At 49.4% G+C, this 14,901-nt stretch overlaps 3 protein-coding genes across 3 annotated transcripts; 1 reads left to right on the top strand and 2 right to left on the bottom strand.

Moving 5' to 3' along the window:
* Positions 1-6,320: 6,320 nt before the first annotated feature.
* On the top strand, positions 6,321-7,677 carry VOLCADRAFT_106412 (uncharacterized protein). Its single transcript, XM_002954489.1, has 4 exons — positions 6,321-6,613; positions 6,706-6,756; positions 6,998-7,144; positions 7,309-7,677. The coding sequence occupies exons 1-4, from the start codon at positions 6,376-6,378 to the stop codon at positions 7,422-7,424; spliced, it is 552 nt and encodes a 183-aa protein (XP_002954535.1). The 5' UTR covers positions 6,321-6,375; the 3' UTR covers positions 7,425-7,677.
* Positions 7,678-11,561: 3,884 nt separating this feature from the next.
* On the bottom strand, positions 11,562-11,993 carry VOLCADRAFT_95336 (uncharacterized protein; the record flags this gene model as incomplete). The annotated part of the gene is made up of 1 exon (XM_002954432.1): positions 11,562-11,993. The coding sequence occupies one exon, from the start codon at positions 11,991-11,993 to the stop codon at positions 11,562-11,564; it is 432 nt and encodes a 143-aa protein (XP_002954478.1).
* A 307-nt stretch (positions 11,994-12,300) lies between these two features.
* Positions 12,301-13,209, bottom strand: VOLCADRAFT_95335 (uncharacterized protein; the record flags this gene model as incomplete). Its single annotated transcript, XM_002954431.1, has 3 exons — positions 12,301-12,590; positions 12,848-12,904; positions 13,146-13,209. The coding sequence occupies 3 exons, from the start codon at positions 13,207-13,209 to the stop codon at positions 12,301-12,303; spliced, it is 411 nt and encodes a 136-aa protein (XP_002954477.1).
* Between the last annotated feature and the right edge of the window lie 1,692 nt (positions 13,210-14,901).

The following is a 14,901-nucleotide window of genomic DNA, read 5'->3' as shown; positions in this document are numbered from 1 at the left end:
CCCATAACCGGCGTCACTAAGGTCCCGCCCGTAGCCCTTGACATAGCCTCGCACCAAGGAGCTGTCGCAAGGATTCCCGCGGCTTTGAGAGGCGTCATAGTCCCCTTCCCGGCCCAGCTGCTTAAAAGCAGTCGCAAGGCTCGAGATAACCCCTTTCACAGCACTGGCGCTGGGACGCCGGTCAGCCCGCAGACGCCCAGGGTGCCGGGGGAACCACCATTCCACCAGATACGAAACAATGGACATAGGATCGCAGGTGAGCAAGGTGAGCCCGAGAGACTGGCGCTGCAACCAGCCATGAAATTCTCGCGCAGCACTTTGAACCCGCCGCCAGCTCTCCGAGACCCACTGATGTTGGTGCACCTGGTAGATCGAGAGCAAGGCGGCCGTGAGCGGCGGCCGCACCGACACGTCCCCGGTAAACTCAGAGTAATACAGAGCCGCGACAGGGTCTAAAGGCGGTGGCGCCGACCTCGGGAGACGGATAGGGCCCGCAGCAAGCGGAGGCATGGCAGGGAGAGGATTACCAGGAAAGACCTGCGGTGATCATAGAGCCGAGGCGTAGGACGCACTAAGCTGACGGACGTCCATCGAAAACAGACAAAACGTACCAGCGGCAGGTGTAACGGCGGGACGATGAGATCGTCACGCACAGGCGTAACGGTAACGAATCGATGAGTAGACGAAGTAAGTGGGTCTTGGCCCCACGGTAAGCCGCCAGGTACGAGAGGAAACATAATGCTAACGGGTACTCGCGATAACACGATTACTCGATTCAGGAACACGGAAAATTATTACAATAAAACGGAGCGCGATCGCGCTTCCAAAAAATTTGGATATCACCGAAAAGGGCCTAAATTCGTTCGTGCGTGGTGCGTGGGGCTCGCTTAGGCGGAGAGCGTTACAAAGGTTGTAAGTGAGCCCTTCGTATCATACGGATGCTCGCCCCAACTAATCCGGCCCTTACGGTGGCGGGCTCTTTGACTTCAGAAATGCCCGAGTGGACTCCCTCGGCACGTGAAGCCTTTGAGGTAGTAAAGAAAGCCTTGGCAGACGATGTCTTGCTTCGGTACCCTGATTTGACCAAACCGTTCTCTTTTGAGGTAATTTCGGACGCATCGTTAAGGAGAACAGGTGCTGTACTTCTCCAAGATGGAGCCCCTATTGCGTTCACCAGTAAAAAGTTCACGCCAGCCGAACGGAACTATACAACGGGAGAGCAGGAATTGCTTGGTGTAATCCATGCCCTAAGAGAGTGGCGATGCTACCTCGAAGGACCACATGACGTACGCGTGGTAACGGATCATCACCCGTTAATTTACCTCAAAACGCAACCCACGTTAAATCGAAGGCAAGCACGTTGGCTTGAGTTCCTTAGTCGATTTCATTTATTGTGGGAACATCGTGCTGGGAAACTGAATGTAGCTGATGCTCTCAGTCGACATCCCTCACTGAATGCGATAACCCGAAGGACGAAAGCATGTACGCTTCGAGAACGTATCCTGGCTGGGTATGCTAAGGATCCTTGGTTCGGTCAATCACTAAACGTAGCTACGTTGTTCCGTAATGAACAAGGCTACTGGCTCAAGGCGATGCCTACGGGACGTCGAAGTATTGTCGTTCCATGTGAGCCCCAACTACGACAAGAACTGATAGCTCGCTGTCATGGAGGACCCATGGGTGGACACCCAGGAGTCGCTCGCACCCTTGAGTTAGTACAACGACACCATTGGTGGCCTGGGATAACAGCAGATATCGAGTCTTTCGTACGTTGTTGTGATAAATGTCAACGTAACAAAACCTTGTCAGGGCGACAACATGGTTTGTTGCAACCGTTGCCAATACCAGACATGCCGTGGGACAGTGTCTCAATGGATTTTGTGGTTGGTTTGCCGCGTACGCAACGACAACATGACGCCATTTTTGTTGTGGTGGATCGTCTCACCAAGATGGCTCATTTTGTACCAACCAATACGCATGTCACAGCCGAGAAAACTGCAGAGTTGTTCCTTGCAAACGTTGTTCGATTGCATGGATTGCCCAAAACCACAGTCTCTGATAGAGGACCGCAGTTTGCTGGAATGTTCTGGCAACATATGGCTCGTATGATCGATCTTCGTTCAGATCTGTCTACAGCATTCCATCCACAGACCGATGGTCAAACAGAGCGCATGAACCGTGTGCTGGCCGACATGTTGCGAAGTTACTGTGATGGATCTCCATCCACGTGGGATAAAGTTTTATCCTTGGCGGAATTTGCTGTTAACAATTCGGTAAACCGGTCTACTGGTCAAACACCCTTCTTTCTAAATTACGGTTATCATCCTGCAACACCTACTGTACGAGAGTTAGATGTTACTGTACCAACAGCTAAGGCATTTGTGCAAACACTGGAAAAACGCCTAGCTGATGCTAAACGATGTTTATTGGCGGCTCAAAGTCGTACTGAGCAACACTACAACGCCAAGAAAAGGGATGTTTTGTTTGAGCCAAGACAACTTGTTTTATTAAGTACTAAAAACTTGCGTTTGCGAGGTAAGGGCATTCGTAAACTCACGCCTCGTTGGTGTGGACCGTTCGAGGTCGAACAAATGGTAGGAAATGTTGCTGTGAAGCTGAAGCTTCCAAGCAACTTGAAGATACATAATGTATTTCATGTATCGCTTGTTAAGTCCTACCGTACCGATGGTACTTTTCAACCGTTGCCTGTTGAGCAATTACCGGAGGAGTTCTCTGAGGATACTACTTATCCGATAGACCGAGTATTGGACTATCGCCGCCGGAAAGTGGGACGTAAGTACGTCGATGAATATCTGGTTAAGTGGAAAGGTTTCGAGTCGGAACATAACAGTTGGGAACCAGCTGACCACTTTACATCGGATATGGCTGCTGAGTTGCAGTTCATTAAGTCCCGTAGTCGTGAGGACACGACTCCTAAAAGGAGGGGATAAATGTTGTGGCCTATGGTTGATCAATCTAACCAGTATGGTTATGTAATTAACGAATCCCAGCATATCCCAGTTGGATATCGAACGGACGTTCCAACGTTCGAGGCTGAGATCAACTGACAGGTTGTCGGTGGTGTAAAGTATGACAGTCGTCAATCATACAGTCGCGTCGATCGACCTATCCTATCAAGGAAGGTTAAGAGAAGTCCCGCTGGGCTACGATCACCAGTTACCGATCGTATATAATTCGGTGCGGATGCCTGGTAGGCATGGGTAGTCTAGCGCTGCTATTACTACTGGTGTTGTGGTCACACCCACCTCGCACCTTTATCATCTATTGTGGTCTGTTTTCCGCTGCTACATTTCGCTGTATTCTGGCGCGTCTCAACCAGACTCACTACAGAAGGTTAACGAACTGAGTATGCGACCATAAAACATCGCATGTGAATTGTTATGTCATGCGATTAACCAAAGTAAATCGTGTGTGTGTTCGGTGTGTGTTAGCTTAGGCCGCGTTAAGCTTTACGCAATCAGCCTTCATACGCATGAAACGCAACATGCATTCGCATGCGAATAGCCATGCGGACTGCGTGCGTTCGGAGGGTATCACCCAGGGTTCGTCATCTGTCATCTGGGGGTGGGGTCCTGGCCGGCATCTGCCTTCCGCGCTCATTTAAGTATGAGGAAACAATATCTAACTAGGTTCACATGGTATCTAGATATCGCGGGGATCATCTAGCTGAGCCCCGAGCCTCATCTTGACCGCCTGACAACCCCCCTCGGCCTCATCTAGCTGTCCCGACGCTTCATCTAGCTGCCAGGAGAGGGGCCCCGCGCGCGCATCTGACTGAAAAGAAACATTTATTTAAATACCGTTTCATGTCCTCCTATATTCATTTGGTTGTAAGTTGACTGGCATCCAGATACATTTTGTGAAAGCCTGCTGGACGCATGGACATGACGATCAACTGATGGCGACAGCTGACGGGAGCGCTTTTCAGGTTTAAGAGTGCTAATATTTATGTTCGCCCATTCGAAAAGGGAGTCCAAACCATGCTGTTGGGCCATGTACCCCGGCCGTGCACCATTGGTGCACAGCCGCGAAAGCCGCGGATCATCCGCGTGAGCGCCCTCCAAAGGCATCCATTTGGAGTGCCGGTACCGAAAGATATTTATACAGAGGACAAGCAACGCGCTTGTCCTCTGCGCAATAAAGAGCCACAACCTGACGAGGGTCTGTTCTAACAATTGGCAAATGTACAATTAGCGTGACAGAGGGGAATGCGGAAGCACATATTTTTAAATAGACGTGCACGTGCATGAACGCGATGTAGTGGCCATGGCGTACCAAATCGTACGAGAAGGCATGCGATGACAATCAGGGTCTCAACCTGTTACACTAGCTAACGCGGGGCTCATTTTTCAGCATGTCATTCGCGAAAGGACGTTAGGCTTTCGTTCGTGAGCGTAAGCAGCAATCAGAAAAGGCGGAAATAGCACTGAAATGACAGGAATGCTTGCTGTAGATTGATCTCAATTGAAGCATCGAAGTCATCGAGTCTCTTTGCGCAATATCACAGATGACGACGCTGGACATCACCATGGGCGACGGCGGTCAAGCGGAACTGGACGACATGGTACATAGGCTTGTGTGAAGAATATCCGGGTTGATGCTATATCATGTACGCGGCCACTCGTGTGCCGACAGGGTCGGTAGCCTATGTTACCGCGGGAGTGCACCACTGGTGCACCCGATCAGAAATCCTCGCGGTGATCCACAGTTTGCCGTGATGGAATGCTGTTGGGTGTGAATCAGGTTTCGTACGCGATCCTTCAGTACAGTAAAGCATGGGCGAGTATGAGACTCTGTAAGCGTTTTTTGCGAGAAGCCCCGCGCGCATCTCAGTACATAAGGAAGCGTAACTAGATAAATGTAAAGCACCCAAATTGCATATTGGGATATGCCATACATTCATCCAGGTGAAATTTCGGCCCCCGCGAACCCTCATCTGGCAGCCACCGAGCCTCATCTAGCTGTCCCGAAGGCGGCCGGGCGCCTCATCTAGCTGCCGTCTTTTCTCATCCAGCTGGCCAGAGACCCCCCCTTCAACTTCACTTAGATACTGAGGGACTGACACTTAGATATAAAAGGACCCCCTTGTCGCGATATTTAAATGTCGTTGCGCTGGTAGCTTGCGCCAGGACCCCAGCCTCATCTTCCCGCTGTTCATACCCTCCTGTGCGTTTGATGTGCGTTTGGACGCCTAATGCTTTACGCAATGAGCCTTCATACGCAACATGCATTCGCATGCGAATAGCCATGCGGACTGCGTGCGTTTGATGTGCGATTGGACGCGTATTGCTTTACGCATTGTCTCCCCACACGCACGAATCGGTAGATGGAATCGCATGCGTGTCGCCTTGCTACACATGCGCGTATGCTTCACGTTTCAACATGCGCAAGGATGAATTGTTCAAGTCGACCAAAACGACGCAAGTTTATTTCCAAATGAACCTTTGCAATCTAAAAATTATAAAATTGTCAAAATTTTTGCCAGGAGGGCCGATTTCCGCTTTTCCATAGCCGCTGTGCGTTAGCTCTTTGCGTTACAAAAGCATGCTCATTCGCACCTAACGCTAGGATTCGCACCGTTACGCGATCAAACGCAAATTAACGCGGACTTAACGCGATCACCCGTCGTCATAGTGTGTCGTGGTCATGACCAGCATGACCACAATGCTGAACGTCAGCGATTGTACCGACAATGACAACATTTACTAGCTTTATATTCACTCGCATTCCAAGGCTTAAATGAATGTATTGACTCAAGGATCAGTCTATCACAACTTTAACGGCGAAGGAAATAAAGCCAAACTAGCCTTACAAATTGTGAAAAGAAGAAGTCATATGTAAAACTGAGTATTTAAGCAGCCCCTCGCACAAATGTGTCCGGTCGTACTTCGCGAATAGAGAATCCGTACATCTCGTCCCAAAAGTCAGGAGCGAATTTTGCCGCGCAGATGCGCGCGTGCGATTCGCAAAATGCGCCTGTACAAATGTATATAAAATTTCTTGGCGGATGAGGACCAGGTGCGCCAGCGCGTTGCGCAGGTGAGCATGTTGGCCATAGCCGCACGCTGGACTATTGCGTCGATGCTTTGCAGTAAATAAAAGCACCGAAAGCCAACGTCGTAGCTTGCAACTCTGGGCTCGTGAAACTGCCGCGGAAGATGAAGCGCTGGCGGAAGATGAAGCGCTGGCGAAGAAGCAGTTGTGTGCAAGCCATAAGGCGCCTGCTTTCGGTAGCGCAGCGCATAATTCTCATTGTTCCGAATACTCAAGTTACACTCTTACGAAATAAATAAACAAGCACAGAATTATGTAAAGATAAGAATCGCGAGAGACGTTCAGAACCTTGCAAGTGAAATGGATGCCGCTGAGAGCTTGGAACAGCTTTTCGCAGCGCATTCGGCCGTGCCTGCGTTAGCCGTCTTGCAGCAACTACGAATGGAATTGAGCCAGCAGCAAGCTCGAAGGCTGCTGAATAACCACCGGGAATATCTTCAGATGGGAACATGTAGTTTTGGTCGGCGCGGTCAAGCAGCGTACGCATTGCGCTCAGGTACCGAGGTGCAGCGTCTGTTTGACATCGCCAACATATCTGGTACGCTGTGGCCGGCTTGCCGACCGCGACATGAACGGGCGCTTGCATCACAACATTCAAACATTCAACCAAGCCTGCATACGCACCTGCAGATGAAGACGCCGCACAATTTTGGGCGACGGGTGTCGGTCAGCGATTACGTGGTAAGCAAGAGCCAAGGGGTGGTATAGGTCCAGTCAGGGCCGTGTGAGGAGCAGGTCCCTTCGTCTGCCACGAGCCCACATTAGCCAGCAAATTTCAGTTCGTAAGCAAGCTTAAACAATGATGCCATTTCGTATCCTGGCGAATGCAATTGGTTCATGAATGTATATCAACCGCCAAACCTGTTCATATACAGCTACAACGCCTGCTGAGTCGACCGCTGCACATTACCCTATTCAACAGGTGTGCATGGTGCAGCTGGCGTCCGTGCAGCCCATCCTCTAGAAGGCTCAGTGTGCGATACCGGTACAGCCGACACGTCATCCATGCTTATCGATTTACAACCAACCCGCGTTCGTGTTGGGAATGCAGAGCCATCCAGCAGCACCGGTAAGCGTGTGCCAATGTGGGCATGTGGGGGGGGGAGGTGAAGGGGAGTGTGACAGGCTATGCTGCACTTCGCAGAAATATAGTTAGGCCTGTTCTGAAGGCACTGCTCACAGCTACACGCATCATCTTGATAACGGGGCACACTGCTGATGCTTGCTATGCAGGCCAATTTCGGGTGCCCCTATATGCTCGCAGCGACATTTCTTCACTTCTACGCCATGACCCAACGACGCGCCGGCAGCGCCCACACGCCCACCGCCGTCACAGTCCAGGACGATGACGCCCCTGCCACGCTGGCCTAGCCCACACATCAGCTGAACTCCTAAATATTGACCGATAACGTCCCACAATTTCGGCGCTAGGCTTCTGGACATTGAGCGGTGCTTTTGAATTTAGGCACGGTCGCACTTAGGGTTTCATTCTCGGTGCGTACATGTCCAACTTTAACTTGTGTGTGAACGGCTTGGGATGGTCTATTGCGTTAGCGTTAGGACTTCAAGGACACCACGCTGCGCTCCTTGCTATGTACGCTCCTCGCGTGCTCGGAAGGTGTTGGTAGGGGGCAAGTTGGTAGTGTGCGAGAGCACACATCATGTTGCCTGTTCTGGCATGGCCATCCACCCGCGACAGGAAACTTGAACCTTGGCCTTCTTCTTCGTTCCTACATCATAGCAAAGGACAGACGCGACGTCTCCTGTGCACGCGCTGTTGCTTTGGTGCCTTCTTGTTCTTCTGGTTGTGCTACCTATTGTTGTTGCATACGCGCGCGCAACGACATGACTGCATGTACATTGCGCCGTGCGCTAAACGAACTGTAAACACCTTCCACTAAACTGCTTCCAAGCTAATCTCACATTCCATTCTGACACTGCACTGCTTCACTCTCCAGCCGGGCCACAATCTATTCCGCGCAAACGTAAATATACACCTTACATTCCAAAATCATACGGGCCTTGGAAACGCGGCCAGCTGCTTCACAAGGACCCCCCTCTTTGCTATTTAAGCAGCCTCTCGCACAAATGTGTCCGGTCGTACTGTGCCGAATAAAACATCCGTACTAGACGCGAAAGCCAGGCGCGAAATTTATCGTGTTTATGTACTAGGTTAAATACTGGCTGAACAGCGACGCAGATCGGTCGTGCGATGATGCCGTGCGAAATCTTACCTCCGCCGAAAAGTGCGTAACAGCACTACCTACATTTTCGTTTATATGGCATTGTAAATTTGCATTTGATTAAGTGGCTCACCACTTTTGGCAGGCAAAATGGAACACAGTGCTTTAACCACACAGCATCAAGCACGCTACAAGGCTAAAAATCAATATGCTTAAACTTGCTGTCATATACTTAAAGAAAAATTGTTGCTGATTCCGCTTAGCAGGTAGAGCCAGCGACGGATAGAATTCCCTTTAGGCTGTACGACTTGAGGGCCTTGTTCATTGGCCTTATTTGTTTATTGGCCGGGCGTCTTGGGCATGTATCGGTTGTTCAGGGGTATCCATTGGCTGCCCTGGAATCCAAACGCGAAGTGTGCTGTCGTTGCTCCCATGCCCAGGAACTTTGCAGCTTTTCCCGTGGTTGCACAGACAATAATACGCTTGCCCATGGCGGCAGCTTTGCTGATAAATGCACCATGACATGTTCACACTTGCGTGTAAAGTAAGGAGCTTTTCCCAATTCAACGAGCTACGTACGTACGTGTACGTTGTTGTATCACACTGAAGTCTTTATACTGCTCCATAGGTAGACGCTTATATAATCCCACGCATTATGCATTAACAATTTGGTTTGGACGAAGGATGTCACCCCGTTATGCATAACAACTTGCGGGTGCGAGGCGAAGTGCACTCTTGCGTACTGCTAAGGTCGCAAGTCGCAAGTTGCAAGTCGCAAGGAAGTCGCAAGTTGCAAGTCGCAACTCGCAAGTCGCAAGTCGCAAGGAACACGCAAAATTTCTATATGATATTCTATATACGCGAATACGTACGTGAACCACGCCTGTAGGGTGTAAACAGATAGCATTTGTGGCGTCCGCGTCTGCGGGCTATGGCCGATCGCAGGCGCAACTATGCTGAAGTGGCTCACTAGGTAGCTCGGAAACACCTACTGGTTTCCCTGGAAAGGATAGGCCGTTTCCAAGGGAAAAGACCCTTTTCACGGAAACGCGCTTTCCGTACTTACATCGATTCCGAACTTCCCGTTCTTTCAGCTGAGCGGTCTTCTTACTTGTGTAAACTTTGAAAACATATCTAGGGTTCATTTCCCTTCGATATCTGTTAACAATGGCGATCCGCTTTATCGAGGAGCTGATTCATCTTACCCAAGGCATTCCAGAAATCCACAACTGGAGCCTAGCAACCTTCTACTCAGTATTGGTCGCAATTATGTCCCTACTTGCATTCCTGAAGCCGAACATTTTTGGCAAGAACTCGGACTTGCCAACTCGGACGGCCGCACCGCCGCACTTCCTGTCATAGCGACCGCGACTGGAACTAGTGTTAGCACCGTTACAAAGCTGTTTGACAGCCTGCTGTTGAATTCCAGCCAGACTTCCTTATTATTATTCCGGCCCCTGACCTAAGTAGTTAGTCAGTCTGGTCGTGGTAGGATTTAGTGCCCGCGCGCGCGCTAAAGATTTCCCTAGACTTGTGCGATGTACGGCTTCGCTCAGTGCTGCGGGACTATAACAGGGAGTCTCCACGTGGAAGTCTGTTAACTATCTCCGCTAAAGTTATTGGCGCGCTAACAATGCCTAACAAAGTACTGTCTCCACTAGCAGCCCCAATATTCGCTGGTAAAGTATTTGTTACGTACATTTCGGCTGGCTATTAAATGTGTGCCGTCCGTCCAATTTGGACGCACAGCGTCGTGGCGGCGTAGAAGTTATGTTTTGGTTTATTTTGCGGGATGATGACATTTTGCCCGGGTGCGTATGCTTGGTGGTATTGTCACTGACGGATGGTCGCACCAGCATATTCATGCAAGTGTGCTGCAGCAGACGCTTGAGTTGTTGTCGAAAGTCACATGTCATTTCCTGTTACAGGTAATGCAAGATTCACAGGTCAAAGGAGACCGTCAAGGAAATGGACCTCCCCCTATAAGAAGACCAGCAAGGACAAGTCATGAACGCGGACCTAAACGGAAGCAGACTAACATCAACGTTGAGCTACAGCAAATAGACCAGAGGGCGTGGGATTGAAGACGAAGCCTTTGTGTGGCGACATAAATTAGGTCCCTCACCGGTCACACGGTCGTACATTCCAGGTCCCCTGGCCCTAGATATGCCCTACATAACACGTGCAGGCTGGCTGGCGAACAGACCATGCGAAGAACACCAACAAAAACTGATCCATTTCATCTATGCAAGACATAACGGCCATGAGAACAGGGACCAGTGTGAAGCTCTGACCTATAGCTAAACAGTTCCACAACCGCAACCTACCGCAACTAGCCCACCTTCGTCCGAGCAAATAATCATTAAATTCACGTGTAGTTCATAGGCACATAATTCAGTGTAACTTGCGATTAGCATTGCAGCGGCGTAGCAGCCTGACGCCGTCATTTACCATGCAACAATGTTTACAACATGACAAGATGGCTCCGTTAAAACGAAGACACACCTGGAGCATAAAGCAGGATTGTCTTTTGCATTGTAGGTTGGCCAATCCTGCAATGCAATAGGCAGTCCTGCACCACTGCAGTCAAGATTGCATGCCTGCTGAGCTGGCCAGACTCGCAGTGCATTCATGTCTTGACTGCTGTGCATGCATATGCAGGTATGCACCATAACTTCACGAAGTCCTCGTATGTGAAATGCACATCATGCACCAGTGAGTGAATATTGCGGTATCCATACTTGCATGTGTTGAAATCAACACGTTGCAGTGTAGTTATGTCGACTATGCATTTAGTAATCATCACAGATTCCCAAACCATTCAACGAAGCTTTCGAATGCTCTTGCTGCATTTAATGTTGCATTCATGCAACTGTTGCCGCAAGACATGTATGCATACGGGCAGTCATCCACTCATCCAATCATCAATCAACGAGCACTCTACATCGACAGGAACACAGCTAATTATAAGCCCAGCATGATTGCACATAGACGACTGTCACATACTTAATAGCTACGCTATTTGTGATACATTTGCCGATGCGGAAGCACCACCAGCACCAGGTCATAGTAATGCAGGTGGGACGTGGGATAGGTGTCTAAGGTCATAGTAATGCAAAGACTGTGACAGGCAGTAAGACAGTAGCAGGAACAACGTAAGCAGCCTATCAGTAAAATGAATCATGGTGCTTAAGGGGGTACATGTGCCTTGAACATGTTTGGTGTCAAGTCGATGTCGATGGGGAGGATGTTCAGCTGCTCAATATCCACATCTCGCGACAGTGCTACATATGCTTGCCCTAGTCAGTTCATGTTTGTAAAGTCAATAATGACGGGATCCGTCATGGTATCGCCCTGCACCTTGTGTACAGTTCTTGCAAAAGCAGGCACGACCGGGTACATTTTGTGTTCAAGCTTGGCACCATTCTTGTATTTGACCTCGCATATCCTTGGCAGGCGGATTATGGTTTGGGAGTCCAAAAGCTGGAGTGACAGTATGGATTCGGTGAGTTCTTGCACGATAGCTAAGGCACCGTTTTCGATTTTTGGGGCCGACAGGTTCTTGGTAACCATGACCGTCATGCCGGGAGCGAGGTAAAGATGATCTAGGAGCACGCCTTGGTCTTGCATTGCTTTGTACAGATAAGCTACGTCATCGGGCGCATACCTATTTCCTTTGTGAAGCTTGTCGGCAGCTGTAATATGCTGCAGTTGTTGAAAGTGGATGTGTGCCATATCTTGGTTATACTTGTTGATTTCTTCGTTTGTTCCAGGTATGTGCCATGATTTTTTGGATGCAACGAAATTATGGGAAGACTTTACCACACGAGTCTGCAAAAGTGCCAGGATGGGTTCGGTTGGTGGCTCTACCCTGATCACATTGAGTGCGTCAATCCATGCTTGATTATTAGGATTCTGTCGGTGATTTGTTCTTAGTTGAATTTCTTGAAACATGTGCCACATGGCCCATCTGTATGGCTGGTGTATGCATGCATCTTCGTCACACTTGCGACACACGGCGGCACGCTGATGCTTGTCACCACTAAGGAGTATTAATTTTCCAGCAAAAGGAAGGGTGGATGGTATGTGTTTCATGGAATGGTAGAGCAGCTGCGCCAGCGATACCCTGTGACTGCTGGTTCTGTAGCGGCGTGGTGGTTGTCGTGAACGGGTGAACCATTTGTTGCTGTGGCTGGGCAATTGTAGCGGCCGCAGAGATTTGTTGCTGTGTTGGGGTAGTGTCTATACCCAGCATTTCAGGGTACATGTCGACCGTAAAGTCGTCCACACGCCTGCGTTTCCGCTGCTCGTTTTCATTGGTGGCAGATGTACCTGTTGAGACGATGTAAGAGGCGTTTATTTCGGTTATTAGGCAGCTGTGATGCACGGACAAGCGACCAATATACCACTCATACAGAGTCATATTGCGAAGGGCACGGTATGTAAGAGAACATATACTATGGTTCTTACTACCAGAGACTGCTGTTAATTAGTCCGCGGTTCGCGATCAGTTATTGGAACAATGCGTTTGTACGCTACGAAAGCTACGTATGATACAATTCGAACACCCCCGTCATTTTATTACTCACCAGGTATTATCATGAGCAGTAGTAGCAACCCAATAAGAAGGACAGCAGCGCCCAGCGCTGCAAATCATGTGGGATGTTTTTTCCGTTCATGATCCAGCAATCGAGTATGTTGCACCGGCTTATGACGGTGCGTACTCGCTGCCACAGCTCCTTGAACTGTTTATCAAAAATTTCAAGAGCATACATAAATTATTTTACATAAATGAATGCCATCAACTGTAGAGGGTATCGCATGCAGGTAAGCATGGTGAACGAGGAGCACAGACGAGAACGTCTGCGCAGTAGAACCCGATCTCACCGGCAGCAAGAATGATGAGCGTTGCAGCGTAAACTGCTGCGAACGAAGTAGTGAAATGAGACATGGATAATGAGCATGAACTGTTGATCGGACAGCACGTAAGCGACTATCTCGAGAAATTCAGAGTTCTGATAAAGACTTTGCTCATTTGCAAAGCCGGTAGAAGGCATAGTAATATACTCGGCGTCTTCGTACGACTAATACCGAAGCGCGCGAAAATGACTAGGGAGAATCTCCAACAAGTGCCTGTTACGGCAGAGATTACCGATTTGCAGTTCGAAAATGACTAGCGAGACTCTCCCTAGGGGTGCCTGTACGACACGGATGAAAATGACTAGCGAGTTTCTCCCTACGGGTGCTTGTACGACAATGAAAATGACAAGCGAACGTAAGAAAGGCGGGGGCATCTACGGGTGCTTGTACGACAATGAAAATGACTAGCGAACGTAAGAAAGGCGGGGGCATTGACTAGCGAGTTTCTCCCTACGGGTGCTTGTACGACAATGAAAATGACTAGCGAACGTAAGAAAGGCGGGGGCATTTATATAAAGGCAGGGTAAGTGGTTATGGGCCCCCGCCTGCTACTTCCGTATTATTTTTTAATAGTTTGCTTTATAGCCAGTTCACATGCTACGTTACGTTGAAACTTTTTGGAAAAAGTGGTCGGTTCGGACGTGGTAACGGTACGTTACCGGTAAAGTGGACGAAAAGTCTAAAGTGACCAGGGGGGGGGGGTTCAATTTCGTCAAACGCTGACCCCTCGTACCGTTACTTGAAATGCGTCGCCAATTTCGCGAGTTATAACAAACGGCCAAGCCCAATCGCTTATAAAGACCACATACTTGACAAATTGTGCGCGCTTTGCACTCCGACTGAATTTCTAGTCACACCGCTGCCTTATATTATAAAAATGAACAAGGACAACGCCGCTCGTGTTGCTCGCCCGCGCACGACCCCTTACATAGCCAATATGTAACCCATTGTAGTATCAGGGCTGAAGCCATCCGCGAAATGGCAAGTCGGCCGCACTTCCGGCGGCATGGGCCGCGCCGCGTCGGCCCACACGCGCAAGCACTGCCATTGAGAATTGAACATATCCTCAAGGTTGTCAAAAATTTCATCCATAGCGGCCGCTAGGGCAAACGCCATCGCGGCTCGCGCGGGATGCAGTGCCATTGCAGTAGGCAGGGCTGCCAATAACCCGTCAATTATATATTGCGATTCTAAGGGGATGTGCTGAAGTTTTGGCCATTGAAAGACATAAAATGGAGATGGTTTACACAGCTCGCGCCAACGAACACAACGTCGTCGTAATGTCCCATGTGAACTGGGTGACTTTTTCAGGCCCACTTTTCCAAAAAAGTTTTCGCAACGTAACGTAGCATGTGAATCCAGTATTACGTCGCACAGACATAGAAGGACTTTTGCACATGCTATACAACGATTCGTTGGACGTGCTTCCGGTGTATGATGTTAATGCCACGTTTCAATATTCGCTGGTAAAGTATTTGTTACGTACATTTCGGCTGGCTATTAAGTGTGTGCCGTCCGTCCAATTTGGACGCACAGCGTCCTGGCGGCGTAGAAGTTATGTTTTGGTTTATTTTGCGGGATGATGACATTTTGCCCGGGTGCGTATGCTTGGTGGTATTGTCACTGGTCGCACCAGCATATTCATGCAAGTGTGCTGCAGCAGACGCTTGAGTTGTTGTCGAAAGTCACATGTCATTTCCTGTTACAGGTAATGCGAGATTCA

The sequence above is a fragment of the Volvox carteri genome, assembly GCF_000143455.1.
Source record: "Volvox carteri f. nagariensis unplaced genomic scaffold VOLCAscaffold_43, whole genome shotgun sequence".
NCBI lineage: Eukaryota > Viridiplantae > Chlorophyta > Chlorophyceae > Chlamydomonadales > Volvocaceae > Volvox > Volvox carteri.
Note: the sequence above shows the minus strand (reverse complement) of the source record. Positions and strands in the feature narration are given on the sequence as shown.

Coding starts and splice junctions, on each gene's coding strand:
- VOLCADRAFT_106412 (XM_002954489.1), top strand. CDS start 6,376: ATGGATGCCGCTGAGAGCTTGGAACAGCTTTTCGCAGCGCATTCGGCC. Junction 6,614..6,705: donor TGACATCGCCAACATATCTG/GTACGCTGTGGC, acceptor ACGCACCTGCAG/ATGAAGACGCCGCACAATTT. Junction 6,757..6,997: donor TGTCGGTCAGCGATTACGTG/GTAAGCAAGAGC, acceptor CCTATTCAACAG/GTGTGCATGGTGCAGCTGGC.